This window comes from Chelonoidis abingdonii, chromosome 4 (assembly GCF_003597395.2).
Source record: "Chelonoidis abingdonii isolate Lonesome George chromosome 4, CheloAbing_2.0, whole genome shotgun sequence".
Taxonomy (NCBI): domain Eukaryota; kingdom Metazoa; phylum Chordata; order Testudines; family Testudinidae; genus Chelonoidis; species Chelonoidis abingdonii.
Genome location: NC_133772.1, coordinates 10,266,540 through 10,294,344, shown reverse-complemented (window position 1 = coordinate 10,294,344; position 27,805 = coordinate 10,266,540). Strand labels below are relative to the sequence as shown.

Genomic DNA, 27,805 nt, shown 5'->3' with positions numbered 1-27,805 from the left:
TTTGTCCTAATTGGCCTGGGCCCTGCCTAGCTAAAAGAGCCTAAAGCTCTGGGACAAAGGCTTTGATTGAAAATTCACCTCTCTGGCACAGCAGAGCCCTCAATAGCAAGGGACAAGTTCATTGAGGGGGGGAGGAACTTCCTTGGGAGGCTGCCAGAGACTGTGGCATGAACTCCCCCAGGAACCAAGGCCCATCACCTGCTGCTCCAAGGGCAGTCCCGTAGCTTTGACCTGCCTTTCCCAAAATAAACACAGTAACCTGGATAACATGCATATGAAACAAGTCCCTGGCCTGCACGTAGCCCTTTGCCCCAGGGCAGCCGGAGAACAAAGGGGTGACCCAGGCTCTGGGGCCGGTGTGAGTCGCTGCACAGAACATCGCCCCCGCCTGGGCTCTGGGCTGAGCCCTGCCACGGCCTTGCTCTCGCCCTGGCCCCAGGCTGGGACTTTCTCTGAGTCCCATTCATTCTGCCTTGAAAGGGAGGCTCCTGAGCCCTCCCCCGCCTTTTGCAGCTGCTGCTAGAGGGGCTGGCTCCCAGGACGTGGGGGAGAAGGCCGGGTCCCACCCAGCCCAGGCAGGGGCCTGGCTCCAGGATGCAGACAGCCTCTTTCACTTTCGTTTCTGCCTGCTGAGAGTTTGCTATCATCTTCTCTCTTTGATAAGTACTTTGCTGGCACGTTTCACAAGCAGAGGCACTGGCCCGGTGCTCAGCCCCCCAGGACAGGACAGGAGAAGGTCTGGGGGCCAGCAGTGGAACCAGAGGAGATGCCCAAGTTCACCTTTTGTGAGAGGAGGGAGTTTGGGGATCAGTTTGTGCAGTTCCTAAAAGACACAGGCAGAGAAGCTGTGAGCAGCCGGGAGGCACTGAGGACCATCTACAATGCGGAGTTCAGGACCAGGTAACGGGCAGCCCCGCAGGGAGGGAGTGGGGTACAGATGGCTGATCCCTCGCCTCAAGAGCGCCCCATTGCCCAGGCCTGTTGCTAAGACGAGCGCCTTTCCTCTGCCACATAACCTGAGTCTGGGAGGAGCTGCAAGCCCCGATTGCTGCTGGGCACCCTGTGCACAGGAGCTGGGGACAGCTGCAAGCCCCTCTGTATGGAGCATGGCCAGGATGGGATGGGGCCCACAGGGCAGGGGGAGGAAATTTAACTTCAGAGCTGTGGCTGTCGGGAAGCCATCAAACTCCGAAGCAGGGAGAGGGGAGTCTGTGTGGCCCCAGACCAGGAAGGAGACTCACCTAGATGGTGGGTGGATTCCTTCCCCACCCTGCTGGGGCTTGCCATTCCGTTAAGATCAAATCCAGGGCAGCCCCTCTCCCCGGGCTGACGGAGCGCAGCTGGGGTGCTGGCGCAGACCCCGACCCAAATCACTTGCTAAGTCAGGGCGGAGTGGTCAGCACCTCCATCCTGGCTGGGTGGCAGGAAGTGGCGTTGGCCTGAGGAGCTGAGATTCCAGGCTGAGTTTCTGCGCAGGCCAATGGCTGAATGGCTCCCTCCGTCCTGGTGTGAGATACTGGCCCAGATCCTCACCTGGAGTAGATCAGCAGAGTGCCGCTGGCTTCTGCACAGTTTCAGCTATTGACACAGGTGAGGCTCTGGCCCATGACTGCACAGCTGACCCGCCAGCTTCCCCTTTCACAGGGCTCGCCAAGAGGGGCCCCCTGTTTTGGAGCATTCCCCTGCCAGCACTGGCCCTGCGCATGTGACAGCCCCAGTTAATCATTGACAGGGGCCAGTCTGCCAAACTATCAGAAGGCAGCTAAAAATACATACCCACAAATGAAACACCATCCTGACTTCCCCATCCCGAGCACTTGGGGAGCTGGGAGAGGATGTTTTCCTGAGAGATGGGCTCTATTCCAGAAGGAATGAACTCAGAGCTGTTCCTTGGTCAGTGTTCTACAGGGGCCAGAACAGATGCTCACCCCAGGCCCATCTGGCCTTGGATCTAGGACTCTGGGTCCTGGGGCTAAGTGCTGTGGGATGGCCCTGTCCTTGGGCCTTGGCTGGGAATGAAAGGAGCCCCTGCCAGCCCTCCTCTGCCCCCTCCCCTGCCAGCAGGCTGAGACACACAGCGCTGGGGGCCCTGCTCCATTCGGATTCAGCACCGGATTAGACCCATTGCAGCAATAGAGATGGGCCTTGGAATGGGATGGGATGGGGCAGACACACAAACACCTCCCAGCCCCCAGAGCTTTAGGGTGAGCGTGGGCCTGTCCAGTGGGACTAGCACTAGCATTTGCAGTGACAAAGGGATGCCTCCAGCATCAGGGCAGCGTGGGCAGGCAGCAGGCTCAAGTGAGCTCATAGCTGTTGTGCAGTGACAGCCCTGCACTATCCGGGGCAGAGGGGCGTCTGCGGCAGAGCAGCAGAGTCTGGTGCGTACCAAGGCCAGGCAGAGGCAGGCCCCAGGGTGCTCAGGCAGGAGCGGGCTGAAATGTGGTTGCTGTCCTGGGCATACACTCCCCTGCCCCCTCCTGAGGCACCATCCCCAGCAAGCCCAGGGCACCAGGGCGTCTCCGTGGCCCTCGTGTACTGGCCGGCAGCCTTTGCTCCAGCCCTTCAGACCTGACTTTGCAAACACTGAGCAAACCTGCCAGGCCAGCAGCCTCATGATCCCCCGCCTCGGCCTGCGGACTATGGCAATGGGGGGCCTTCACCTCCCCACTCTGGGGACGGGGATCCTTCCCCCCTGGGGTTGGGTGTGGGGGGTGGTTGGTCTGTGGAGACTGAGTTCACCCCACAGGGGATCCTGTCCAACGAGGCTGGCCCAGCTCCCTGCTCCAGCCCATTGCCTCTCTCCATAACGTGTGAGCAGGGCCCTACGCCTACAACTCCTGCCTCCATCCTGGCTGGAAGGTGTGTGCACACACACAGATGTACGTGTGTCCCGCCCACTGGTCGGGGACCCCCGAGATCCCCCATGTGCAAATGCACCTAGTGCACGTTGGCTGATCCGGCCTGACCCCGTCCCCCAGGCAGGGATTACGCCCTTTGCCCACGATCACACAGTGAATCGGTGTCATTGCTGGCGGAGACCCCCAGGCTTTGCTCTAACCTCTAGCCAGTCTGCCCCAAGTCCACCCAGCCACAGCACATTGAGGCTACCGCAGTCCCGGAGCACCAGCCCTGACCCCCAGGCCCTGGGCTTGTTTCCCACTGGAGTCCCTTGTGTGCAGCTGACTTCAGCCCATCGCTGCATGAGCAGGGAAGAGCCCAGCCCTGCTCCCAGGCTAGACCTGCGCTGGGGAAGAGACGGGGGGCTGGATTTGCTGCTACCACTGACTCCCGGCACTGTTAGCCCAGCCTAGGTTGCAATTGCTTGGGACGGTTGCCCCCCAGGGAAGATGCCAGCACAAGGGAATGGCAGAGCTCGGGGTGCCCATGCTGCATTCGAGCAATGCCCTGGGGCTCCTGGTGAGTTGCCCATGCACTGAGCCCAGCACAGTATTTGGTTGGAGACGATCAAGAGACCTCCCCTCCCACTCCTCCCACTCGCTGCAGCCGGGGCCTCTCTCCCCAGAGCAGAGCACTGCCCTGCTGCTTCCCAGGTGGCAGTGGTACAGAGCCAGGGCTCTCCCTAGCCCATCGCTCTCCTAACAGAAGAGCAGGGGGAATGCCCCTCGCCCCAAACACTGGCATGGCCCTGCCCCTGCTCCTCTCCCCACTGCATCCTGTCAGCTCAGTCACTCCCTGGAGATGCGCCCCGGGCCCTGCGCCCAGGCTCTGGGCATCCCGCAGTCACAGACTCTCTCGCTCTGTCATTTCTGCAGGAATGATACGAAGACGCCCAATTTCTCCTCCATCCTGTTCACACTGAGCCAGAGCGGCGGGGCCGAGGTGCAGGGAGACTTTGTGCGCTTCGGGAAGGTAGGTGCTGCCCACGCAGCCCCTGGCTGCCGAGGTCTGTTCCCAACATCCCTGTGCCCTTGGGGACCCTGGGGCCTGTGTCTCCCTCGCTACGGGCAGGATTGTTCCACGGTTGGACTGGCTTGAAGGGGCTCAAGCAATGGTGTTCCCTGTCCCTGAGCAGGCTAATGCACCTACAGCTCTCACTGCTGCGAAGAGGGGTCCCAGACGCACTCTATTCTGGCTCAGCCCATGGTCCCCTACTTCGTCCCACCCCGAGCCGGGTCTGGCTGCAAGGTGAATATGGGGGTGTGAGCTGCTGAACCCACCGCCATCAGCTGATCCAGGGGACTGCTCCACTGGGGCTGGCCCGACTGAGCCCACGGGCTTTGTGAGTCTCCTCTGCTCTCTGCCCCAGCTTCTCAGGGGCTGGAAGCCCCCACTCCCCTGCCTGCTCCCACCCACCCGCTTTCCTTCCCCAGGTGAAAAAGAAAGTGAAGTTTAGAGATCAGTACTGGACACCAAGGCCAGAGGAGCCCCGCACGGACAGCCAGCAGGCAGGCAGCGATCAGCCTCCCCGCAGAGGACACGCCAAGGAGAGGTACCAAAGCCCGGTAGAATGCAGCCTGGAGCCCCCCTCGCTGTAATAGCAGCACAGGCCAAGGGGACGACGAGCTCCTGAGCAGGGGCAGCCCAGAGCAGGCTAAACATTGGCTGCTCACAGGCTATTCCTGGGCTCCTTTCCCAGGGGGATGGGGCAGGTGGATGGGCGGGAAGGAAGCAGGAGGGTTGACCAAGGAGTGCCTGCTCTGCCAGCACTCGGCCTGCTCTACAGGCCTGAGCCAAATGCCTCTGAAAATCGACAGGAGTCTTTGCATGGAGGGCATTGGCCCAGCCCCAGAGCCCCGGCAGGGTGGGGACCCTGAGGGACTCCTGCCCAGATTCTCTGTTGTAACAAGGGGGAAGCGGCTCCTAGGGCAGCCCCGGCTGGCAGAGACACTGGCCAGCTGGGACTGTAAGCGCACATCCAACCCGCACCCTCTGCCCTCAGAGCGGAGTTCATCGGTGGGAAACATGGGGTGGAGATTCTCTCCGAGCACGACCGGGGGAAGGGGCGCATCCGCTTCCCCATCATGCCCAACGAGCCCACAACATCCAACATTTGGGTTCAGAACAACGGCACAGAGGAAGTGACGCTGCTAGGGTACAGGGCGCTTCGGAAGCAGCACGAGATCACTTTCCACGATGAGAGCAAGGTGACCAGACAGCAGCCCCAGGTGTTGCAGCCAGGTAAGAGGCTCCAGCTTCCCCTAGGAGCAGGGTTCTCCTTGACATCTGGTCCCACACTGACCTTCAGCAAAGCTGTATGTCTGAGAAACAGCTGTCACATTCAAGCCCAGAGGTGGCTGTATCACAATAGTGGGCAGGGTGTGGTCCATCCTCTGTACCTTTTTCTGCACTATCCTGGCTCCCCCATCTGGTGCACACAGCTTTAGGGAGGCAAGCACAGCAGGTGTAGCTGCCAAGTCACCTGGGTGTGTGAGCGAGGGTGGAGCATAGATAGGGGTGCAGAAGGAGGAACTGCAGGCCCTGATTGCATTCTGCCCTGCCAGCGAACACGGCAGGTATTCTCTCATCCACCCCCACATACACAGACACTCATGGACAGGCGCCTTCCTGGGCATCTGAGTTAGTGCCAGAGACTTGGCAGAATGTTGCCGTGGGGTGAAATGTTGAGGGCCCCCTGGGAGGGCAGGGGAAGCATGTGGGGACCCCAAAATGGGGAGCTCCCCGTTCACATATCCCTTTTGACTGCAGGAGACTCTTACTTGATCAAGGTGCGGTGCCTGACTCAGCACTATGGTTACTTCCCCGTTACTGTGCTGTTCGAGTTCACCAAGGAGCAAGACGGGCCCTTCAGCATTGGGCGGTTCGTGTCAGCCATAGCCAACAGCCGGCTGGCTGAGGAGCTGGGGCCCATTGCACCATACAGGTCTTACCAGGCCAACCTGAGGAAGACAGTCACAGTCACCACAGAGGATGGCGTCCCTCCCGACAGGTGTGCAGGGGGAGAGTTGGGCTGGGCAGCTTGTGGCCAGCACCGCTGGCTGAAGGGACGGATACAGGTGCAAAACTGGTTGGAAAACCGTCCCCAGAGAGTAGTTATCAGTGGTTCACAGTCATGGTGGAAGGGCACATCGAGTGGGGTCCCACAGGGATCAGTTCTGAGTCCGGTTCTGTTCAATATCTTCATCGATTATTTAGACAATGTCATAGAGAGTACACTTATAAAGTTTGCAGACGATACCAAGCTGGGAGGAGTTGCAAGTTCTTTGGAGGATATGATTAAAATTCAAAATGATCTGGACGAACTGGAGAGGTGGTCTGAAGTAAATAAGATGAAATTCAATAACGACAAATGCAAAGTACTCCACTTAGGAAGGAATAATCAGTTGCACACATACAAAATGGGAAATGGCTGCCTACGAAGGAGTACTGCAAAAAGGGATCTGGGGGTCATAGTGGATCACAAGCTAAATATGAGTCAACAGTGTAAGACTGTTACATCCCAGAAAGATCTTCACTTTTTTTGCATTAGCAGGAGTGTTGTAAGCAAGACAGGAGAAGTAATTCTTCTGCTCTACTCCGTGCTGATTAGGCCTCAACTGGAGTATTGTGTCCAGTTCTGGGTGCCACGTTTCAGGAAAGCGGTGGACAAATTGGAAAAAAAGACCAGAGAAACGCAACACAAATGATTAAAGATTTAGAAAACATGATCTGTGAGGGAAGATTGAAAAAATTGGGCTTGTTTAGTCTGGAGAAGAGGGGACATGATAACAGTTTTCAAGTACATAAAAGTTGTTACAAGGAGGATAGGACAAGAAGCCATGGGTTTAAATTGCAGCAAGGGAGGTTTAGGTTGGACATTAGGAAAAACTTCTTAACTGTCAGGGTGGTTAAGCACTGGAATAAACTGTCTACGGAAGTTGTAGAATCTCCATCACTAGAGATTTTTAAGAGCAGGTTAGACAAAGACCTGTCAAGGAAGGTCTAGATAATACCTAGTCCTGCCGTGAGTGCAGGGGACTGGACTAGATGACCTCTCAAGGTCCCTTCCAGTCCTATGATTCTTTGTGCACCTGGGATCCAACTCTGTTCCCTGGCCGGGGCGAAAGCACCTACTGGGCTTTCATAGAGCCAAAGGGACCATTGGCTCATCTAGTCTGAGCCCCTGGATAGCACAGGCCTGCCTCTGCCCCAGGACTCCCAGGCTGAGCCCAGTAACTTGTGTTTGGTTAAAGCATCTTCCAGTCAAGAGCTGGAGAATTCACGGTGTCCAGTGGCTAATCACTGGCTATGTTACTCACTGGTGCTTTGTTTCCAGTTGGAATTTGCTTGGCATCAGCTTCCAGCCATCGGTTCTTGTTCTGCCTTTCTGTGCTAGAAGAACAAGCCCTTTAGTTCCTGGTAGTTCCACCCCAGGGAGGTGACCCAGCTACCTCTCCACCTTCGGGGGGGAGGGGGCAGCTGGCTGGAGTTCCCAGCCGCCCAGGTCCTGAGACCCAATGTCCCCCTGCCTGAGCCCCCATGTTGGAGTCTGTCCCACCAGCTGGGCACGGCAAGCAGCTCATTCCCGCAGAGCCTTGCAGTAACCCTGCGTCTCATCTGCCTAGCTCCCAACACCTTGAGCTTGAGCAGCTGATCCCGCTGGGCCGCTACGACTACCCAAAGGACCTGCAGGACATGGTCAACGCTGAGCGCAGCAGGCTGCGGTGAGTGCTGGGTGGGGGGTGGAGGAGGTTCACTGCACTGGTGGCCTCATTGACCTCCCAAGGAAGGGCGCCTTCTCCCCCGCAGCCATGGGGCCCAGCCCCCCTTAGCCAAAAGCCCCCCTCAGCCCTTAGCTGAGCTGCCCAGAAAGCAGGGCCTCAGGTTTCCTGGCGCTAGGGCCCGGCAGGGGTTTCTCCTCCCAGGCACTAAGGCTCAGGGACACACGACAGCCTTTACTGGCCACTGCTCACCCCGCCCCTTGCCTCTGAGGCCCAGACACACCACAGAATGCCTGGAGTTTGCTGCCTCGTCTCTTGTGCCGGCCAACCCAGCCCCACTGTGCCCGGCAAGGTCAGGATAACCTCTGGCTGGCACTGGCCCTGCAGGAAGTCCCTGGCGGGCGAGCTTCAGTTTGAGAACTACCAGAAGAAGTTCCAGCTGCTGCTGCACCTAGAGGAGCTCCAGATGGAGGTGGACATCCGGCGCTATGATATGCGGGATGTCCCGATGGTGAAGGACACTCAGAACAAGAGGCTGCTCATCCTGGAGGTGAGAGCCAAGGCCTGATGGCCGTGCCTGTCCCTGCAGCGTGCCCCCTTCTCGCATGTCTGGGCTGCCAGCAGGGAGGGTGGGGCCCGTGGGACGGTTGGCTGCCAGGGGAGCACAGCCAGACACGCTCCCTGCTGAACTGCCCCTTCTCTGCTCTGTCCCCAAGGTCCCTGGCGTGGCAGAGAACCGCCCATCCGTGCTGAAGGGCGATCACCTGTTTGTCACCCGGAGTGAGCAGCGCGACTTGCCTCAGCTCATCCAGTACAAAGGCTACGTGCACGCCGTGGAGCTCGAGAGGGTCAAGCTGGGCTTCTCCCCCAAGTGCGTCGCACCCGGGTTCCTGGGGGGCTCGGGCCAGTGCCCAGGGAGAGGAAAGCTGGGCCCTGACTGGTGGCACTGAGGGGTCTGTGTGGAACAAGACTGGAGGGGCTCGTGCCAGATCCAAGCCAGCTGCCTGATGCAAGCCAAGCAGCTCCTGTTAGCGGTTAGCGCTGATGGGTGACTGCATGGGGGAGTGTAGCAGAGGGGGAGGTGCTGTGCAGTGGGGCACAGGATTGCCAGGCTGAGCAGGGCTGGAGGTGGGAACCACGCAGAGTAGGGGGAAGAGTGGGACTGGGCAGAACGGTGCCTGGGGAAGGGTACCCAGCGCTCTGTCCAGCCCTGTTTGCCCTTTTTCAGCCTGCTGGTGAGCTTCGTGAATAACCTGAAGTTCGATGTGACCTTTACCTTCAACCGGCTGCCGCTGCAGGTGCAGCACCGGGCCGTGGAGCTGGCCAAGAAGAGGAACTTGGGCGACATCCTCTTCCCATCCTTTTCATACAGAGAGTCCCTCCTTCACGAGGGAGGCCGGCTCAGGTGAGTGCCTGGCTTCAGAGGAGAGGCACTCTGAGGAGGCTGGCTGTGTGGGGAGCAGGGTGGTCACACGCAGCAGGGCCTGGCCTTCCCCTCAGCACCTTCCCGGCTCCATTTCCCCTCAGGCTGTTTGACCGGAGCCTGGAGACCAACCAGGAGCAGTACGATGCTGTGCAGCAGATCGTGACAGGGATGTCCAGGCCGGCACCATACATCATCTTCGGGCCGCCAGGGACTGGCAAGACTGTCACTGTGGTGGAGGCCATCAAACAGGTGAGGGGGTCCCCCTGCATCCCAGTCCAGAGCAATCACCTGGTCCAATTGCCAGAGGGCCGAGCACTGGCACCCTGGTTTGGGGAGCTGGCCCACAGCCCCTCTTTCCCCTCTGCATCCACTTCCTTCTGCCTGGGCTGCTATGCTCTTCCTCTCCCGCTCAGGTGGTCACATGCATCAAGGACTCCCATGTCTTGGCCTGTGCACCGTCCAACAGCGCCTCGGACCTGCTCTGCCAGCGCTTGCTGAAGCACCTGGACAAGGGCAGCGTCTATAGGATCAATGCCAACAGCAGGGACTATCGCCAGGTGCCGGAGGAGATCAAGGTACATGTGCACCCCTGGCACCCCAAGAGGCAGCGCCCATAGAGCTGGGCAGGAATTTCCTGTCTGAAGGATTTTATGAGGGCATAAAAGGAGGGCCCTTTAGCACACCCTCTATGAGGGCCCTTTAGCACACTTCAGATTTTCCATGGGAAAATTGAAATTGGGGGGAAATCAGTTTTCCATTGGGAAAAATAGGACAGCCTGCCTGGAAGGCTCCTGTCAGTTTCACTTTCTGCAGGCAGGCGCAGAGGGAAATTGATGACAGCGTCCGAGGCAGACTTCTCTCAAGCTGAAAAACGCCAATTTAGGACAAAGGTTTTTTTTCCCCAAAACTCTCATTTCCTTATGGGAAGGGACTTCCATATTCCAGTGGCTATAGTCACCTCCCCAGGCTGCACGGTCGATGGGCATTCTGCCCTCCCTGCAGGACCCTCAGGTCACCCGCCAAGACACATGTGCCATCGCCAGTTGTCTCAGGGAAACACGGCTCCGATCCCAGACCTTGTCTAAATGCTCTTGGTGTTCGTAGCCCTGCTGTAACTGGGACGATGCCCAGCAGTGCCACGTGTACCCAAGCAAGGAGAAGCTGCAGTACTACCGGGTCATCATCACCACCCTGGTGACAGCAGGACGGTAGGAGGGGCCCAGGGCAAACCGCACTAGGGATGGGGCTGGGAGGCCGAAGCACTTCTGATGAATGCAGCTGTGCTGGGGGAGCACAGTTAGGGATGTGATTGGGGGGCACGTGGCTATGCTGGGGAAGAGAAGGGAATTCTTTGGGCAGGGTTTACCGGGGGATGGGGCATAACAGAGAGATGTGGGCAGGGGCTGACCGGAGGAGGGCACATCATCAGGCTGGGTGTATTGAGCACTTTCTGGTGTTTCCATTTGTAAAAGGGGAGGGCCAGCCCCTCAGACTCTGAGGGAGGAGTTCTCCCCCTGCCCAGCTCTAAGCATGGCCATGGAAGCCCCTGCTCCAGGAGGGGAGGGGTTATTGCCCTGCTCAGGATGGGGCTAGCGGCATGGGCAGGTCCCGCAGGAGGCCTTGGTGGAGCAGTCTGGCTATGCAGGTGGCAGGGCAGGGAGCCAGCATTGTACAGGCTTGTTCACTGCCTCTCCCTCTCCCCCACAGGCTGGTAACGGCCGGCTTCCCTGACGGCCATTTCACCCATGTCTTCGTCGACGAGTGCGGCCACGCGGTGGAGCCGGAGTGCCTGGTTGCCATCGCAGGTGAGTAGGAGTCTGGGGATGGGAGCACTGCACACCCAGGCATCACCTCATTCACCCTGCCCCGCACGCCCGGGGCCTCGGACCCGGCTGTCTCACTCCTGCTCAGACAGATGGCCAGCGGCTGCTCCTGGTGGCGGATTCTGGGCCCTGGATGCAGCCCCTTCTCTGCGCTGTAAGCTCGGGAGGAGCCCCCCATGCTGCTCAGAGCAGATACGGCCATGATGGGGCCTTTCGGCAGAGGCTCCTCGCTGTGCGGGGATCAGTCAGTGACCTGCCGTGGCAGGGATCTCCTCCCCCACCCAGCCGCCTCAGCCATCTCTCTGCCCCAGGAATTCTGACAACGATGGACCGGGAGACCAACACCAACGGGGGGCAGTTGGTGTTGGCAGGAGATCCCAAGCAGCTGGGTCCGATCCTGAGGTCCCCACTGGCCATCGATCACGGGCTAGGTGAGTGGAACAGAGGGCGAAGGCACCGGGTGAAGAGCAGGGAGTTCTCAGACATGCTGATTTTCCCTCAGCTCTCTGCCCCCCTCGTCTGGGCTCTGGGGCCACTTAGCTTTGCACAGCCACTGCAATAGCACGTTAGTGACCCTGGGCACCTTTGGAGAGCATGGAGAGGCTCGCTCCCTGATAAGCGGGTGAAAGTCTCCCCCAGAAGAGTCACTGAAGCTCCTGCCCCATGCTCAGAGAGGCCCAGGCCCAGCTGTGACAGGCCTGACCCTGTGGGGCTGCTCGTAGGGGGCAAGGTCCCAGGCCGGGGGGATCGCTGGTAACCGGGGCATCGCTCTCTCTTGCAGAGGTCTCGCTGTTGGAGAGGCTTATGCTGCATAACTCCCTGTACCAAAAGGGAGCCAAGAGCTACAACCCGCAGTTCGTCACCAAGTTACTGCGGAACTACAGGTGCCGTATCTGCCCTGCTGGGCCTGAAGCTGCGGCCTGTGGGAGCAGTGGGGGCTGTCGGAGTTGGGCTGCCAGCGGCAAAGGCTTCCAGCCCCCGTTCTGCTGACTCAGCCTGGGATGCTCGTTTCTGTCCGATACCCACCTGCCTGGCGTGGGGCTCATTTAATAGTCACCTCAGGGCAAGAGGCATTGGACGGAGCAACCCGGATTCCGGGGTTCTGCCCTCCCTGCCTGAAAGCCTGGCCATGGCTGCTCTGTGCCAGGGCAGAGGTCGCTGGGGCCCCTCCTGTTACTGGTGAGTTGGGAGGGGGCCTCAGGGAAGCAAGGCTGCTGCAGCACGGGTAAGTCTGAGGAGCAACCGAGCATTCCTGGAAATGCTATCGCTGCTCCTTCACCAGGTCCCACGCCGCCTTCCTCGAGATCCCTAACCAGCAGTTCTATGACGGGGAGCTGCAGGAGTGCGCCGACCACCTCATCAGCTATTCCTACTGCACCTGGGAGGAGCTGCCTACGCAGGTGAGGGTGGGGCGGGGAGCAGGCGCTCAGCCTAGCCCCCTGTCATAAGTAGATAGGTAAGGGTTAATTTTCTTTTACCTGTAAAGGGTGAAAAAAGGGGGAACCAAACACCTGACCAGAGGACCAATCAGAGACCTGGATTTTTTTTAAAGTCTGGGAGGGAACTGGAAACTCGGGGTCTTTTTGTTTTCCTCGGCTGTGAGTAAACAAGCTTTCTTCTAACTCCATCTTCTTTCAAATATTCTATCATCAGGTGTGAGTACAAAGGAACCAAAGTAATCGGCTGTGATGTGCTTTGATTTGTATTTACATGGGTGTTGATTTGCTGGACTGGTTTAATTGGGCTATCTTTTAAACCAGACTGTTTATTCCTATTTTTTTATAAGCCATATCCCTGTATTAAGTTTCTTAATGCAGAGAGTAGTATATGTAAGTTCTTTCTTTTTTTATATAAAGTTTTCTTTTTAAAACTTGTGGGAGTTTCTTTTCCTAGTGAGGCAAAGGGGGAGAGAAATTTCTGTGCCCGGAACTCTGTTACATCTGTGACAGGCTGGCGGGGGGGCAGGGAAAAGCCCATGCTCTGTGGAGCAGGCGCTCAGCCTAGCCCCCATACCGGGTGGGGCAGCACCATGAGGCTAGCTGCAGCCCTGACCATGGTGCTCTCCCTCCAGGGCTTCCCGATCATCTTCCACGGAGTGTCCGGGGAGGACCAGCGAGAGGGTAACAGCCCCTCGTTCTTCAACACATTGGAGATCGAAGTCCTGGTCACCTACCTCAAGAAACTGCTGCAGAGTCAGGGCAAGCGGGGCCGCTCCAGGATCTCCCCCAAGGAGATCGGTATCATCTCCCCCTACAGGAAGCAGGTGAGATGCAGCTCGGCCCCCGGGGCTGCCTTCCCCACACACCACGAACCCTGCAGAGAGCTCCCCCATCCCAGGCTCCTCAGCCTCACACGCCGTCTCCCTGCTGCACCCCATCAAGCCCCACTCTGCTGAGTATCTGGACAGAGTGCGCAGTGCCCCGTGTGGGGGAGCCCCCTTGGGGCAGGGGCCAGGAGCCCTGGGGAATTGCCCCAGACGGAGGGATCTGCCAGATGGGGCTCGGGAACCCCAGCGGTATTCTCTGGCCAGTCACATGGGAGTGACCCAGAACAGGAGCCTGCCTGGCACTTGGCTGAGGGGTCAAGGGCATTAGCTCATTGAGATTGCGGAGACTGAACAGGATTGTTAGGGCAGGACACGGCGGCCATTGCAAGCGCCTACAGGCTGTGAGAGGAACGAACATGGGGCTGGGAGCCAAGAGCTCCTGAGGGTGGCGGGAGTCACACCCACTCCTCCCTCCTCACTCCCCAGGTAGAGAAGATCAGACAAGCCATCACCAAAATGGACCGAGACCTGATGAACCTCCCAGACATCAAGGAGCTGAAGGTAAGTCCCTCCCACCCCCCATCCCTCTGGCCGCACCTGGAGTAACAGCTACGGCCTGGCAGCTACGCCAACAGCCACACCCAGCCTGACGCCAGACTGTCCCAGCTCCGCAGTGGGACTCACTTGGCACTGGGCTGGGGGGCAGCTCTCGGCTGGGGGGCAGCTCTCTGCTAGGAGACACCATGCCAGCCTGGGGCCCCCCATCCCTTGGGCTTGGAGGGCAGAGTGGTCCGGCCATGCGGAGAGGGCAGCTGTGGCCTGTGTCCCCTGGGGAGAAGAGGGGCTCTGCATCTCCTTTGTGAGCCCTGCAGCCAGAGCGCTGGGGCGAGACAGGCTCCGTCCAGCTCCCGCATCAGCCAGAGTCACAAAATCAGGAGAGGAGGTTGGGGGGACGCTCTGCCCCGCAGGGTCCCTGCACAGCTGGGTGTGCGACTGGCTCTGAGGGAGGCAGGGGGGGGGTGAGGAAGGCTGCCGATGGGGGATGGAGATCCCTGCCCTCTGCTCCCTGCTAGGTGGGCTCCGTGGAGGAGTTCCAGGGCCAGGAACGGCGTGTGCTCCTCATCTCCACCGTGCGCAGCTGCACCGAGTACCTCAGCGTCGATGAAGATTTCAAACTGGGCTTCCTCAAGAACCCCAAGGTAAGCGTCCCGCCTCCCCTGGCCCCGAGGAGACTGTGGAGCCCTGAGGACAGTTGTGGGCTCTCAGCCAGGGTGCAGAGCTGCCTGCCATCCCCACCCCATCTCCCTCACTGCCCACCCCCTCACCGCTTCCCCCAACTCCCCCAGATTTCACAGGCCACAGCTGAGTCATGGGAAGCATGGGCTAGTGGGCAGAGCAGGGCCAGGACTCAGGGTCGCATTCTAGCCTCTGCTAGTGAGCGGCTGCATGACCTCAGGTAGCACATCCAAGCCCCGTAACCTCAAAGCCCCACCTCCCTCCAAGGCCCCAGTCACACAGCCCTTCCCCCAGCATGCAGAGCCTGCCCTGGGAGCAGCACCCAGGAGACACCCCTGCCCTTGCTCCAGGGGCCATCGGCCACTAGCCCCATGACAGGAGGGAAGTGAGGCTGCGCTCACAGTGGGGCCCGTTCCCCAACTCCCATGTGGCGGTCGGGGGCGCTGGAACCCCACAGCTCGGGCATTTCCCGCCCTGCTTCCAAAGCCAGAGGCAGAGCCGGCTCCCAAAGGTCCAGGCTGCCTAGCACCCAGGTCAGCCCTGCAGGCCTGGCCTCCCGCGCAGACAAACCAGCTCGCTCCGTCAGGGAGCCAGGAATCCTCCCAGCCTGCCAGGCTCTCTGCTCACCTTGGGGCAGCTGCAGCTGCTTGGCCAAGGGCCCGAACATCCAGCAGAGCCTGGAGCACTTGCACCAGCTGAGGTAGACTGTGCCTGGCCCAGGCAGCGCGCTCTGGCCCAGGGCAGGGCCAGCCACGTGGCTCGTCAGAATCACTTGCTCCAAACCCTCCCTCGCACCTGAGCCTCATCAGCGGTGACTGAGCACTGATCCCAGCAGAGCCCTTCCCCATACCACTTCCTGCAGGGGGGGTGGTCCTGTGGAAAGGAACACCCTTTAACCCCTTCCTGAGGCTGGGCATGTGCAGAGAGCCCTTCTGCCCCTGACACAGTTATGTGCAGTTGTCTGGCCAAGCAGGAAGCAAAGTCCATGACCAAACGGAGCAGAGCTGCACACGGGCCAGGTCCGTCTCAAGACACAGCATTCCCTGCAGGTGCAGTGCCAGTGGGGTATACGGGGCTCAGACTATCAGCTAGCCCTGCTGAGAGCTAGTCTAGAAGGCCACAGTGAAACCCACGCGAGGCCGGCCAGCCATGGAGCTGCACCCTGGGGAATCACAGATCCTAGTCCAGACACTGCCCCACCCCTCCCCTTTAGCCCACTGACAGCCAGAAAGTGCTGGGGCTGGGGACCGGCACTAGAGCTGTGGAGCGGGGCAGTCTGGGCTGGCTCTCCTGACTATCCTGGGGGGCGAGGGTGCTGTTTCCTGCAGGGCAAGCGGCCTCATCCTGCTCTCTCTGTTTAGAGGTTCAATGTGGCTATCACCAGAGCCAAGGCTTTGTTAATAATCGTGGGCAACCCGGCTGTGCTCAGCAAGGATACTTACTGGAACATGTAAGTTGCATCCTGCAGCCTCCTCCTTCCCTGTGCTCTGCCTTTTCCCAGAGCCCAGTGGGCTCCCCCATCCCCCAAAGCAAGTGGACCCCTCCTCTGGCCTGCAACGCAGCACCCCGTTCACAGGGGTTAGCACGGCACCTGCCATACCACGCCAGGGGCCTTTGGGTGGCTGCTCGGAAGCCAGCTCGCAACCAGGCCCCATAGGGCCTGCACTGGGCTGGGAAGGTTGGTAGATCTGGAAAGGCCAACATACTTCTCTTGGGATCAGGACGGAGCCAGTGACCCAGCAGCATGTTGGGAGCAGGTGGGGGTGGTACCATCTTTTGAATGAGACATTTAAACCCTGTTCCAAGCCCTTGCCACTTGTGGTCATTAAAGAGCCATGGGCACTTTCTGTAAGCTAGGGATGAATGCTGGGGCCTGGTGAAATCCCAGCCAAGGTGTCACCCTTCTGTCCCCTGTCGTTAGGACAGAAAGGGTAGCATTGCCCTGCACGGCTCTTGTCACTGCAGTGCTGCACCCCAGAGGTGGCTGCAGAACTTTGGGACAACAGTGCCTGTGGAAATGCAAGATGCAGCTGGGCCCAGAACTGCAGTGGTCGCCACCTGCAGCACAGAGACAGGTCAGGCCCTTCATTCTCCATCACTGTGAGCTGACATACGCTGGCCCCAGGCTTGCTCTGGGGAGGGCCTGCTGGCTCTGGCAGGGTGCTCTCAGGAGCGGGTGGATCGGGCCATTGGCATTTCTCACACAGGTTTGCAAGCTGCCCTGCAGGCCCCTCCGAGGCAGTCCACGCCCCACGCTCTCTCCCTGCGCTGAGGAGGGCCATGCCCAGGGTTAATGGGCACCTTTCATTGTTCCTGCAGATTTCTCAGGTACTGTATAGCGAAAGGTGGGTACACGGGGTGCCCCTACGCTGAAGAGAGCACGGAAGAGGATGCCCTTGTGGAGGAGCTTTGCTCCCTTCGCTTGAGCACGCAGTCAGCAGGTAAGAGTGGCACAAGCTTGCACCCAGCCTGGGTCCGACACGGCAGCCCTCTCCCCAGCTCTGCCAGGGTTGTGGGTCAGAGAGTGGGGTTTGACAGGCTGCAATGGCATTTTGGGGCCCAGGAGCATGATGTGTGGCTCAACCATGCCCCCTGCTGGTGTGCCACTGACAGGCCCAGCCTGTGTGGATGGAGCAGCAGGGGCATAGGTGTATGTTTATGCAAAGCAGACAGCTGCTGCTCTGTGCAGTGAGTTGGGTGGGTCTCAGCCACATTCTGTGTTGGCCAGTCTTTCACGTCCCAGAATCCCCCTTTAGCCTAGCACTGGTGCTCCCTTGAGGGCAGCCTTGGGAGAGCGTCCATGCCGCTGCCACACCATTTTGGGATCTCTCAGGGTGACTGCAGACTCCTGCCGCTGCCACCAGCCCTGACCTCCTTCCAGAGAAAGGAGGGAGCTGAGGAGGACTCTGCTGTCCCCCTCCTGTGCCATATGCGGACGCTGCCCTTCTCCCCACTCCCAGCCTGCTCTGGTCCCTCTCAGCTGGCCCGCGTCTCTCCGCAGGGAACCAGCTCGGGGAGAGCCACATCCAGCAGCAAGTGGAGCCAGCGTGGAGACACGAGCACTGAGGCATCGCCTGCAGCTCGTCCTACTGCCATGTCAGCACCAGCAGGGCGTCTCCTCCCACACTCAGCAACCGCCCTCTGTCTGGTCCCCTCAACCACCTCACTCGCTGCCAGGGGCGTTCCAAGCGCACCGGGGTGGGGCAGCGGAGGGGAACGGTGCAGGGACTGAACTGGGAGTGTAGCCCCGACTCTATCCAGTATCCCAACGCCCACCTCTCACATGGACCCAGCCCCGTCTCCTACCCATTAGCCTGGCACCCACCTCTGCCCTAGTCTAGTCTATGTAGGCGCCTCCCTGTAGGATCTGTCCCAGCTCTGGGGCCCACTTGCTAACCTGAGCCAGTGCGATTGTGTAACTCGTGGAAGCACAAGGGCAGCTTGACACGGAAACTGCTCTGCCTGGCCGTGTGAGGGGTTTGCACCCTCTCTCCCTGTCCCCTCTGCCCATTGTAGGGAAGGGGAGCTGCAACAGGAAGCCCTGCCTGTTTGCCGGCATTGCCACACAATGGTTTAAACAATGATTTTACATCCAATTTTTGAGAAAAGACTCAAAAAAAAAAAAAAAAAATTCCCACTGTGCAAACTTGACTGGCCCGAACCGGCACTGCAGAAACCAGCCCTCACAGCGATGGGGCCACAACCTCCACCTTGGATCACGTGGAAACCTGCTTTTGAAAATAAAATCATTGTCATAAAATTCCCAGCTACTGGTCAACCGAATACTCTCCTCCGAGCTGGAGCCGTTTCCAAAGCCCAGCTGCAGGGCCTGGAGCTGCTGCTGAGTGGCTGGCTGCAGCCCCGCTCAGTTGTTGCTGTGATGCTGAGTAACTGCTGGTTTGCACTTGGGGACCAGCTGAGCTGTAGCTCCCTGGCCAACAGGCCCCATGCACTGCCCTGCAGGCGAGCTGTTCGATGGTGCTCCAAAACACAGGGTGAGAGGAAAACACTGGTGCTGGTCTGTACAGCTCTAAAGCTGCCTTGGCTGTCCCTGGGCGGGTGGGCACTGCTCCCAGGGGATGGAGGAGCCAGAATTGCATGCGGAGCACAATGCTGCTGGCAGAAGCCAAGGCAGGGGGCAGCTCTGGGCATTGTTTACAGGGGAGGGATAATACCAAGCTGGGGAAGGGGCAAGTATGTTCCCCCTTCCTGGAGCCACACACGAATCTCTAAAGAGGCTTAGGAGAGAAAACTGGGCTCATGACAGGGCAGAGGTAAGGTAGGCAGGAGTCATGTCACTGGGGTGTGTTCAACTTTCCCTTCCCGGCATTGTCTCAGCCTGAGAATCTCTCCACCTCCCTCCCGCTCAGCTGCAGTTCACACTCTGTGTGGGGCTGAGCCTGCTGCTCTGTGCCATTCACAGCCCCATAACTCAGCCAGTGAATTATGGGAGCAGCTGGTGCAGTGGCAGCCCAGGGTGCTGAATGAGGCACCACGAGCTGAGCCCAACCTCTTCCCTTGCTGGTTGATTGCCTGCCAGGCAGACACAAAGCGGGACGGGCGAGTGTTTTTCTAATGCAGGGCTGGGCTCTGGTGCATCTCCTGGCTTTTCTCTAGCCCAGGTGCTGGCTCTCCTCTCGGCCGGACACGCATATCGTCCGTCGGCTGAAGCTAGTCGTGTGAGGGAGTTCAGAGCCTGGTCGGGGATTCCCAGACAGGCTGGAACCCAAAGCCTTTGTCTCGTGGGAGGGAGGAGTGTTAGGAAGAAGGAATTGAAGTGGATGTAAGGGGAAGCAGCACTGGTTTTCCAGCAGCTTGTGTGTAATGATGGGCTGATCACAGCAGTTCCCTGTCTGCAACTGGAGCAGTCCCACTTGTTAGAGGACAAGCATGCTGATTGCAGCACTGGGTGTCAAGCATCAAGGGTCGTTAGCCCTCCAATTCACTGTCACTCATGGCTAGTCCCATGTGACCAGTGACTTGTAAAAGGAGAAGTCACCTAAAAGGGGAAGGGCCTGTCTACGCTGCAGCACGTGTACTGACAGTAGGGACTTCAGCATGGCCCATACCAGCCCAACTTGGGTCTCGCTGGCAGCGAGCTCCACTGCAGTCTGCTGCAATTGGCTCCAGTCTGGTCACCGCTACTCTCACAGCTCCAGTTCAGCAGTGTAGGGAGACCCTTGCTGGTAAGAGGCTTTGGCTCATGGGAGGTTTATGTTGAGAACAACAGTTATGGAGCACATGGTCTTTCCTGAGGAGCTCACCAAAGGCTAGAAATGTGTTGCTAAGACCCTGTCAAGTGCTGCTTTGTGGGGACAGGCACCCAAACCAGAGGGGGATGGGCAGTCAGGGTCATCTCAGACAGTTCACAAATAATTAGCTTCCCCTGCCCATTTGGAGGCTATTTGAGAGTAACCCAGCACTGACAGCATTCACTAGTGCAGCAGACATGCAAAGGTATCATGTTTGCCTTGCACTAGGCATTTGTATTGCTTTCTATCTCCACTCCTGGCCACAGACAGGACAGGGCACCAGAAAGGACTGTACTGTTCCCCAAGGTGTTTTCTGGGCACAATGCCATGTGGTATTTCTTCATTTTAAACATCCCCCTTCTCTCTGATGAGGAGTTTGTCCTCTCTCCTCTCTCTGGTGCCCGAAAATCCCATCAAAGATCCCCTACTCTAAACCTGACCTCTTCCAAACATTCAGGCTTATGATGAAAGCAGGTGACAGCATCAGGATGCTCAAGGTCTGTTTGCACACCCTGTGCATTTGCTCCCCCTCCTTGGTGTCGGGGAGCTAGGTGGCATTTCTAGAGTGTGTACAGAACATTCCAAGAGCGGGTTTCAATCAGAAAATGCCAATCAGAACTGGCTGCGGGAATTTTATTTAGAAAATGTCAGAATGAAGTGTTGTGGAGCCAAAATGTCCCAAATGACATCAAAATGGAACTGCTCATTTTTTAATAAATCACTTTTTTTAAACCAAGTCAAAATCATGAGAAAATATTTTGACTTTATCAAAGTTTTTATCAGTCCAAAAGTTGGGTTTGGTTTTGTAGAAAGTTTTGAAGTCTTTCATTTGTTCCAGTGCAGAAAAGGGAAGAGATGTCTCATGTGAGCATTGGGTGAAATCCCGCTGCAGAAACCCCTGGAGTACTGAGGGGAGTTCCCAGCAGAATCAGCATGAGGTTTTGCAGAAGAGAACGGCTGTTAGCTGCGCAGAAAACACACACACACACACACACACCCCTCTTAGGGAAGAAAGTTGAGCCACCTCATTTCCTATGGCCCAGCTTGGAACAGCGTTCACAGAAGGACTCTGACTAAACCACTCAACATTTCCTTTTGCATTTCATCATTGTGGAACTCACCTCCCCAAAGCAGCTCAGCTGCTCAGTTTCCTTAACGTTCCCAAAGTGCTCAACCCCAAGCGCTGGCAGGGCATGTATAATCCTCCCACGTCCCTCCCTGAAAGTGTCACTCCCATCTTAGTTATAGCTGGGCGTCCTCTCCTTGTCCCACAGGGCAGAGGTGGGGAACCTGCTCGGTCAGTCAAGCAGGGCTTGAAAGAAACTGAAAGATGCAATAGGCAGCCTTTGCCCCCGCATGAAGCTTCACGCCATCCTGCGAAGCAAGTAGTTCAGACTCTTATTTTGCAAACAGGGTGAGCAAGGTAGGCATAGTGCCTAAGGGCCACACAGCAAGTTATATACAAAACCATGGAATTTTGTCCACAAGAACCAAGAAGTCCTGACTGGCAACTCCCTGCTCTAGCCCGTCAACCCAGCTGCATGGCGTGGGGATAAATGAAGGACATCCCCAGGAAGCTAGTGAAGAGGAGAGCAGGAGACCCAAGAGGTCTGCATGCATGGGGCAGAATAATAGTGCACAGGTGCTAAGTTACAGTTATTAAAATACCAATTTGCATTTATTCTCCCAACTATGCATTTTAATTTACAGGTGGACTCAAAAGTCAACGCAAACATCAGTGTGTAAGAAAAAGACCCAGCCAAGGGTTCTTTTACAAGGCCTTACTTTATTGAAAGAGGATAAGAAGACACTACCACAGTGCAAGTCCAAGGTGAAAGTGCAGCAGAGGGCACTTCTGACAGTAGCAGAGCACAGCTCCTTGCAAAGCACTGGTGGAATAGGGCAAGGCCCTGAGTACAGACAGAACCGAGACTGCCTTGATGAATGTGTGTGCAAAATGCTGGTGGGTGTGCTGGACACCTTAACCAGAGGGAGAAACCAAACCCCCCTGGAGCTGGAGCAGCTGAACATCTTGGCTTGGAGACAAAACAAAGAGTTCAAGGAAACACAACCAGGATGCCAGGACAGGAACACACACCCACAGGCAGACTGTGTCAGGGCTTCCTTATTTTGCAGAGAGTCTATTCGAACAGTATGAAAGTAGAGATTAAATATTGCAGAGAATCTGTACAGAACATCAGACAGGAACAGGGGCTGAAGGATTAGTATAAAATGGGACTGAAGTAACAACACTGAGAGCTACTCAAATGCACTGTATGGTGTATACAAAACAGAAGTGTCTGCCAAAGATGGTCCAAAGCCATTTGGCCCTTCAGAGCCCAGGACCGGCTTAGGAGGACAGTCCATGGATGGCACAGAGAAGCACCACTAGACACCTCCCAATATGTGCTTCAGGTAGTGGGTTTTGGGCAGCGGGGTGCAGGCCACATTATATTCTCTAGACATCAGACCTAACAGCACTCTTCCCATCCTGTACCCCATTCTCACACATGTGAGGGGTGCAGGAAAAGACAGATACAGTACAGATGGCAGTCATGTTCTTCATGGGCACTGCCGCTTTACAGGAGTGGGCAGCCTTTACGTTTCTTGTTTTTCCTGACTTGTAAGCCGGCCCGAGTGGCCATCTCAAAGACTTCCCGCACGCCATCCTTCGTCTTGGCAGAGCACTCGAGGTATCCAAAGGCATTGATTCTGTTAGCCATGTCCCTCCCTTCCTCTGGCTTCACTGGCTCCTAAGAGTCATTAAAGAAAAAGCTTTTAGAATGCTGAGTTAAGCACCAGTGCAGCAGGCCAGACGTGCAGTCAGGGAGGCTCAGCATCTCTAGGTACTGATACAACCATGACTACTCCTATCTGACTGAGTGCCTCCCTCTTCGGAAGAGAAGCCAGGATTGTCTCTGGAAATGCTTTAGTATCCTGCATCTCTCAGGGACTGAGATTCTGCTGGAACATTAACAGTAACTGGAGGCAGCAGCAGCGATCAGTAAACCTCTGCAGGAGTAACTGCACAGCAGGAAAAGGCATCACCAGGTCAGTCTGGGCTGAGCCGAAGAACTGCCCTGTTACTGTGTAGCAGGGATCTCCATTGCCTCGTGCAGAGGAAGCTGCTCTCAATGGGCAACCACCCTCTACCCCTGAAAGCAGAAGAGGCTCCAGGGCACTCTGTAAGAAGAAGTTACAAGTAGCTGCAGGCCTGACTTATCCCCGCAGAACATGCCTGACCCCACATGCACTGCAGTTGCCATGGGGATACGCAGCACAGCATGAAGAGCACATGGGTCTGCACAGATGTGTTGCTTTCCTTTAAGGGATGCTGGCATAGCAGCTAGAGGTGCTGTAGCCCCCTTACCTGCTTCATCTTCGCTAGCTCCCTCCGGGTGTGCTCATCATTCCGTAGGTCCTTCTTGTTTCCAACCAGGATGATAGGCACGTTGGGGCAGAAATGTTTCACTTCTGGAGTCCACTTCTCAGGAATGTTCTCTGGGAAAGCCAAGCACAGTTAAGGACTTTGCACTGAGCTGACAGGGCTTTAATACACAGCAGCCCCCTTGCAGGCCAGGCTACCACTGCTGCCTTCCTACGATGTTCCCCAGATATTAAAAGAGGCAAATGTTTTAGGTTCTTTCCTGGAGAAATTGTATACTGCTGAGCTGCACAGGACAGAGATACAGTGAGAGCCTTATTTGCATGCCCTGACTGCTGTGTCATTGGCAGAGAGGCTCGGTCCTACACCCCTCCACAGCTTCAAGTGGACACTGCTCTTCACCTCTGAAAAAAGCGTGAAGGAAAATCTCCACCCAAACCCCAGCAGCGTTGCTGATGACACCCCTACAAACATGGCAAACAGAAGGGCCTTCAAAGAGCGAGAACATACCAAGGAGCTGGGGGAAGGGAACAAACACCCATGAGGTCTGATTGCCGAGGGTGTTGATTCCAGCTGGTAGAGGGGCAGCATCATTTGCAATTAGCCACCATTTCCTTGTGAAAAGGAGCATTGTCGATGGACAGTACTGAAGGGCACTTGAGGAGGATGTGCTTTAGCAAGAGCTGTAAATCACAGCTGTGACAGACAATTGTTCACTCATGAGCATGGAGGAGGGGACCAAGGGCACCAAGGCAGCAAATTCCTCCTCCCACTGGCAGCCCCTCCCCCCACAAGCAGCTGATGAGAGTGTATCAAGCAGACAGCACTCTGGGGAACATCCTCATAACTATCTTCTCTCCAAGCCTCTGCATAAACCTGCTGAGCACATCCACTCACAGACTGCAGCATGAAGATTTGGGCCTTATCTACACTCATGAACAACCCCGATTCAGCAATGATGCAGTGACACCAGTTGCTGAATTGGGGCCATTCTTGAGTGCAGACAAGGCCTTAGCAGCAACTGAAGTTGACACAATCAAGTTACACAAGTAAAAGTGTCAAAGGAAGTAGATCATCTGCAGTGAAACATCCAGGGTCAGGGAGAGCCAGAGCCAGCCAGGAATGGGGATCAGAACTCCCCTCAACATACCCGCTTTAAGGAGGGCACAGCCAGCATGTGAATTACACACTGCAAGTGCAGCAGGTAGGAGAGGAGCAGAATCGTGTCCTCTTCAGCACAGGAGATCATTGCTATGGAAGGAGAGATCCTCTTCAGCATGAACAGCAGCTCTCCTAGCTCCCACTGGTTTGGATTAGATTTTTATAATGTCAAGACAACCAGACTGGATACTAGATTTAGCAACAGAGTTCTGGTTTGCTGATGAAACTGTGCTCCTGGCTCTACTTTCCTATGGCCTTCTTGGGGGCTGTGAAAAGACACTACAATCCTGCCGAAAGCCAGGAATTTGTTGGGCAGGGAGGGCCTGAGAACGGAGCGGAAGGCAGTGCCACAAGGTATCTACTCTTCTGCTCATGCAGGTTTCACTCTAGGCTGCAGAAGGGGCTGGTGGGAGTTCTGGAAGTAGACTGCAGGCCTCATCTGCTGGGATCTCTTTCTGGCAGTGTAAGCAAACGCACTATGTATAAGAGCAGGGTAGGTTTTTGCTGATGCTCAGAGCAGGACAGAGAACGCATGACACACCCTTTGGCTACAGGGGAGACCAGACTGCCATCAAGACCTGGCAAGCGACTAGTGCTAGCTCCGACACACTGCTCTCTTCAGGAGCCCCAACCGTTGTCAAGAACGGCTAAAGCACTTTGGCCACCAGGCGCTATCCCCAAAAGCCAGGGCAGAGTATCTGCTGGAATTCGCCCGGACATTGCCAGACAATACCCAAATCCGTCAACATCTACATTGTCGGGTGTAAAACTCCTCGCTACCCACTCGGGTTTGCACTCAGGAGCTGCAGAGGGAATGAACACAGAAAGGGCATGGAGCTATTCTGACAGGGCTCTATTTATTTCACAGCTGAGAAAGTTGTTGGAGAAGTGCACAAGGAAGGAGTTGACTCACAAACGCCAGGCAGGAGTGATGCTGTGACAATCTAAGTCTATTGAGTGCTGAGTTTGTTTGCTAACAAGAACTTTTCTGTTCCTCTCAAGGCTATTCTCGGCTTTTGGCCACACTCATCTCTAGACTGCAAGCAGAGAGCTCTCAATCCAAGCCTGTGCTTAACGGTTTTGGAAGAACACGTTAAAAGTCCTGTTTAGAGTGAACTTCACCCCTGTGCAGAGGGCCAGCAGCACAAGGCCCACCCACCTATCAAGTTGCCTTGTGCATAAGGGTGAAATTCACTCTAGCTCCTAAACCCCACGCTTGTTACCCTGGCCCCAGTGATCCTACCTAGACTGTCTGGGCTGTCGATGGAAAAGCACATGAGGATAACGTCCGTGTCTGGGTAGCTGAGGGGCCGCAGTCTGTCATAGTCTTCCTGCCCCGCCGTGTCCCAAAGGGCCAGTTCCACCTAGAGAAGGAGAGATTTAAAGAAGTCAGCAGCGTAACAGACGACCCCCTACCCTCCCAAACTGCCTCATGCTGCAAGGATGGCAATTCTCCCCGGCAGGGAAGCAATTCATTTTTCTCAGTTAAGACAATTAAATTGCTTTGCTAATTCTGGTAGATTTAAAGGTGACCAGGCAACGCCCCTTCCCTAATCCATGTCCCTGGGCCCAGTAATTAATAGTAGCTACACAGGATATTTTATGGGGCTGCTGTACAGCAATACCTTCAAGAACCCCACTGCGCTATATCACCAGCTGCAAAACAGCCTGGAGAGTCAAGTCTACTCCAAAAGAAGCAATGCTTCTCCATAGCCACCCTGAGTGGGATGCTACGGGTGTCTGGGTTAGGGAAGGTGGGGAACATGGTCTCCTTTGGAGGATTCTCCTAATCAGGAAGCGTGTCACTGAGTCTTCTGCTTACAGGTCAGGGGCTCCAGCAATCCCTGAGAGGGACAGGCACCCTGCTGAGCTTGCCACTGCATGCTGGGTTGCAATTCACAACAGAGGAGAGCATTGCTGGAAGCAGCCTGCCGGCCTTTGCATCTCTTTTCCTCTCCCCGCTGAAAGGCCTTTCCTCCTCTCGGAGGTACTGGAGAAAAATGGTCAATGGCCAAGACGTCGAATACTCTCAACAGCAACGCCTGGTACAGGGCCTGAAGAGCCAGGCTGCCATGGTCGAAGCATCAGGACAGCGAGAGGAGTTCAGTCACGACAGACGGCTTGGCAGGAAGCGGGGGATAGAGGGGAAGAGCACACACAACAAACATTCCAGAGGGGACGTGAGCGGATCTGCCGAGTGCACGGTCCCTCATGCGGAGATTGTCCATGGCTTGGGAATACAGGTGCTAGACAAGCGCAGGTGGCCTGAGACCCCCCCCAGGAAAGTTACCTGCTTTCCATCTACTTCGATATCAGCGATGTAGTTCTCAAAGACTGTCGGCACGTAGACCTCAGGGAACTGGTCCTTGCTGAACACAATCAGCAGACAGGTCTTCCCGCAGGCGCCATCTCCCACAATCACCAACTTCTTTCTGATGGCTGCCATTGCTGCAGAGACAAGAGCAAGGCTGCGGGTGAGCCACAACCCACAGGAAGGCCAACGGTACCACATATCTTGCTCATTTTGTACTGCCCTCTTATGGGCCAAGCATCCACAGGCCCATGAGTGCAGCACCAAGGCCTGGGAGATGCCAGAACTCAGTGTTGGGGCTGGTTTGGGGGAAGAGGGTGCACTGCAGATCCCTTCTCCCCAATGACACGTAAGAGAGGTTACTTTGCCCCATCACTTGCAGAAGTCCTTATGGCACATGTCACTGCCAGTCAGAAGTGAGCTCAGGGGCCTAGCCAAATTCTGGTAAGCAACAGGACACCTACCACGAACCTGAGCATTCCCAGCATTGCATGTATCCACGTCGCTGCTTTTTAAACATGGTTTGGATCCTTCTGAGCATCAGTAGGGGTTACAGTAGTGGATCTCAAGTTTTCAGGGTACAAATGATCAGGCTAGGCAAAGCAGCTTATTGCTAGTGTCCCATTATGAATTCTGGGTACATCGTGGATTTTATAGAAATTCACATGAAAGAGCCCAGAGACTGGGACATTCTATAAATTTGAACAGTCAATAAAAAAAAGAGCAGACAGCGTACTGGTTTTTAAAATGCAACTTCCTGGCTACACTCCGGCGCACACAATCTTTCTGCCTCTTTTCGCAATGTCAGTAATATAATTAGAGAAAGGGATTAGTGAAGTAAGGAGATAAAACCCGACCTGCCTTTAAAACTAGTCTTGATTTAAAAGACCTTCAAGTAAAAGAGTGAAGTTATGAACTGCTTCCATTTGCCAGGAGGGTGCAGCAAACATGAGCTCTACAGGGTAAGAAAGCAAAAGCTGAATACGATTGGTCAAGTCCCTGCTGGTGTAACTCCACTGAAATCAACATCAGCATCGCTCTGAATTCCTGTAAGTGAACCTGCTGAGGACTGCTCAGTAAACTACCCGCCTCCCCCATAATGAACAAAGATTCCCACGTGCACAAGAGGCAGAGAACATGAGGCATAGGGCTTGGCTACACTGGAGAGTTGCAGCTCTGGTGGTGGGTTTACAGCGCTGCAACTTACTCACCATCCACACTTGCAAGGCACATACAGTGCTGCATCTCCCTGCCTGCACTCCTGCTCTGCCTGGGGTATAAGGATTGCAACGCTGGTGACGCAGCGCTGCTCCGCAAGTGTGG

At 56.4% G+C, this 27,805-nt stretch overlaps 2 protein-coding genes across 2 annotated transcripts; one reads left to right on the top strand and one right to left on the bottom strand.

Annotated features, from left to right (window-relative positions):
* The first annotated feature begins 651 nt into the window (after nt 1-651).
* MOV10 (Mov10 RNA helicase) lies at nt 652-18,139 on the top strand. The gene is made up of 22 exons (XM_032802484.2): nt 652-900; nt 3,777-3,873; nt 4,335-4,453; nt 4,904-5,142; nt 5,671-5,911; nt 7,527-7,625; nt 8,010-8,172; nt 8,339-8,493; nt 8,851-9,027; nt 9,150-9,297; nt 9,462-9,623; nt 10,153-10,256; nt 10,756-10,853; nt 11,183-11,302; nt 11,653-11,755; nt 12,154-12,271; nt 12,943-13,134; nt 13,624-13,698; nt 14,211-14,336; nt 15,735-15,823; nt 16,693-16,814; nt 17,375-18,139. Exons 1-22 carry the CDS (start codon nt 767-769, stop codon nt 17,437-17,439), a joined length of 2,946 nt encoding a protein of 981 aa, XP_032658375.1. The 5' UTR covers nt 652-766; the 3' UTR covers nt 17,440-18,139.
* A 3,142-nt stretch (nt 18,140-21,281) lies between these two features.
* RHOC (ras homolog family member C) lies at nt 21,282-26,619 on the bottom strand. The gene is made up of 4 exons (XM_032802497.2): nt 26,462-26,619; nt 25,415-25,535; nt 22,996-23,126; nt 21,282-22,378 (listed from the first exon to the last, which is right to left on the bottom strand). Exons 1-4 carry the CDS (start codon nt 26,615-26,617, stop codon nt 22,205-22,207), a joined length of 582 nt encoding a protein of 193 aa, XP_032658388.1. The 5' UTR covers nt 26,618-26,619; the 3' UTR covers nt 21,282-22,204.
* Nucleotides 26,620-27,805: the final 1,186 nt, after the last annotated feature.

Excerpts from the sequence above, each read along its gene's own strand:
- MOV10 (XM_032802484.2), top strand. The coding sequence starts at position 767 with ATGCCCAAGTTCACCTTTTGTGAGAGGAGGGAGTTTGGGGATCAGTTT. Across the intron at positions 8,494-8,850 it reads AAGCTGGGCTTCTCCCCCAA|CCTGCTGGTGAGCTTCGTGA; the intron begins GTGCGTCGCACC and ends GCCCTTTTTCAG. Across the intron at positions 15,824-16,692 it reads AAGGATACTTACTGGAACAT|ATTTCTCAGGTACTGTATAG; the intron begins GTAAGTTGCATC and ends TTGTTCCTGCAG.
- RHOC (XM_032802497.2), bottom strand. The coding sequence starts at position 26,617 with ATGGCAGCCATCAGAAAGAAGTTGGTGATTGTGGGAGATGGCGCCTGC. Across the intron at positions 25,536-26,461 it reads TCGAAGTAGATGGAAAGCAG|GTGGAACTGGCCCTTTGGGA; the intron begins GTAACTTTCCTG and ends CTCCTTCTCTAG. Across the intron at positions 23,127-25,414 it reads CGACAGCCCAGACAGTCTAG|AGAACATTCCTGAGAAGTGG; the intron begins GTAGGATCACTG and ends TGGCTTTCCCAG.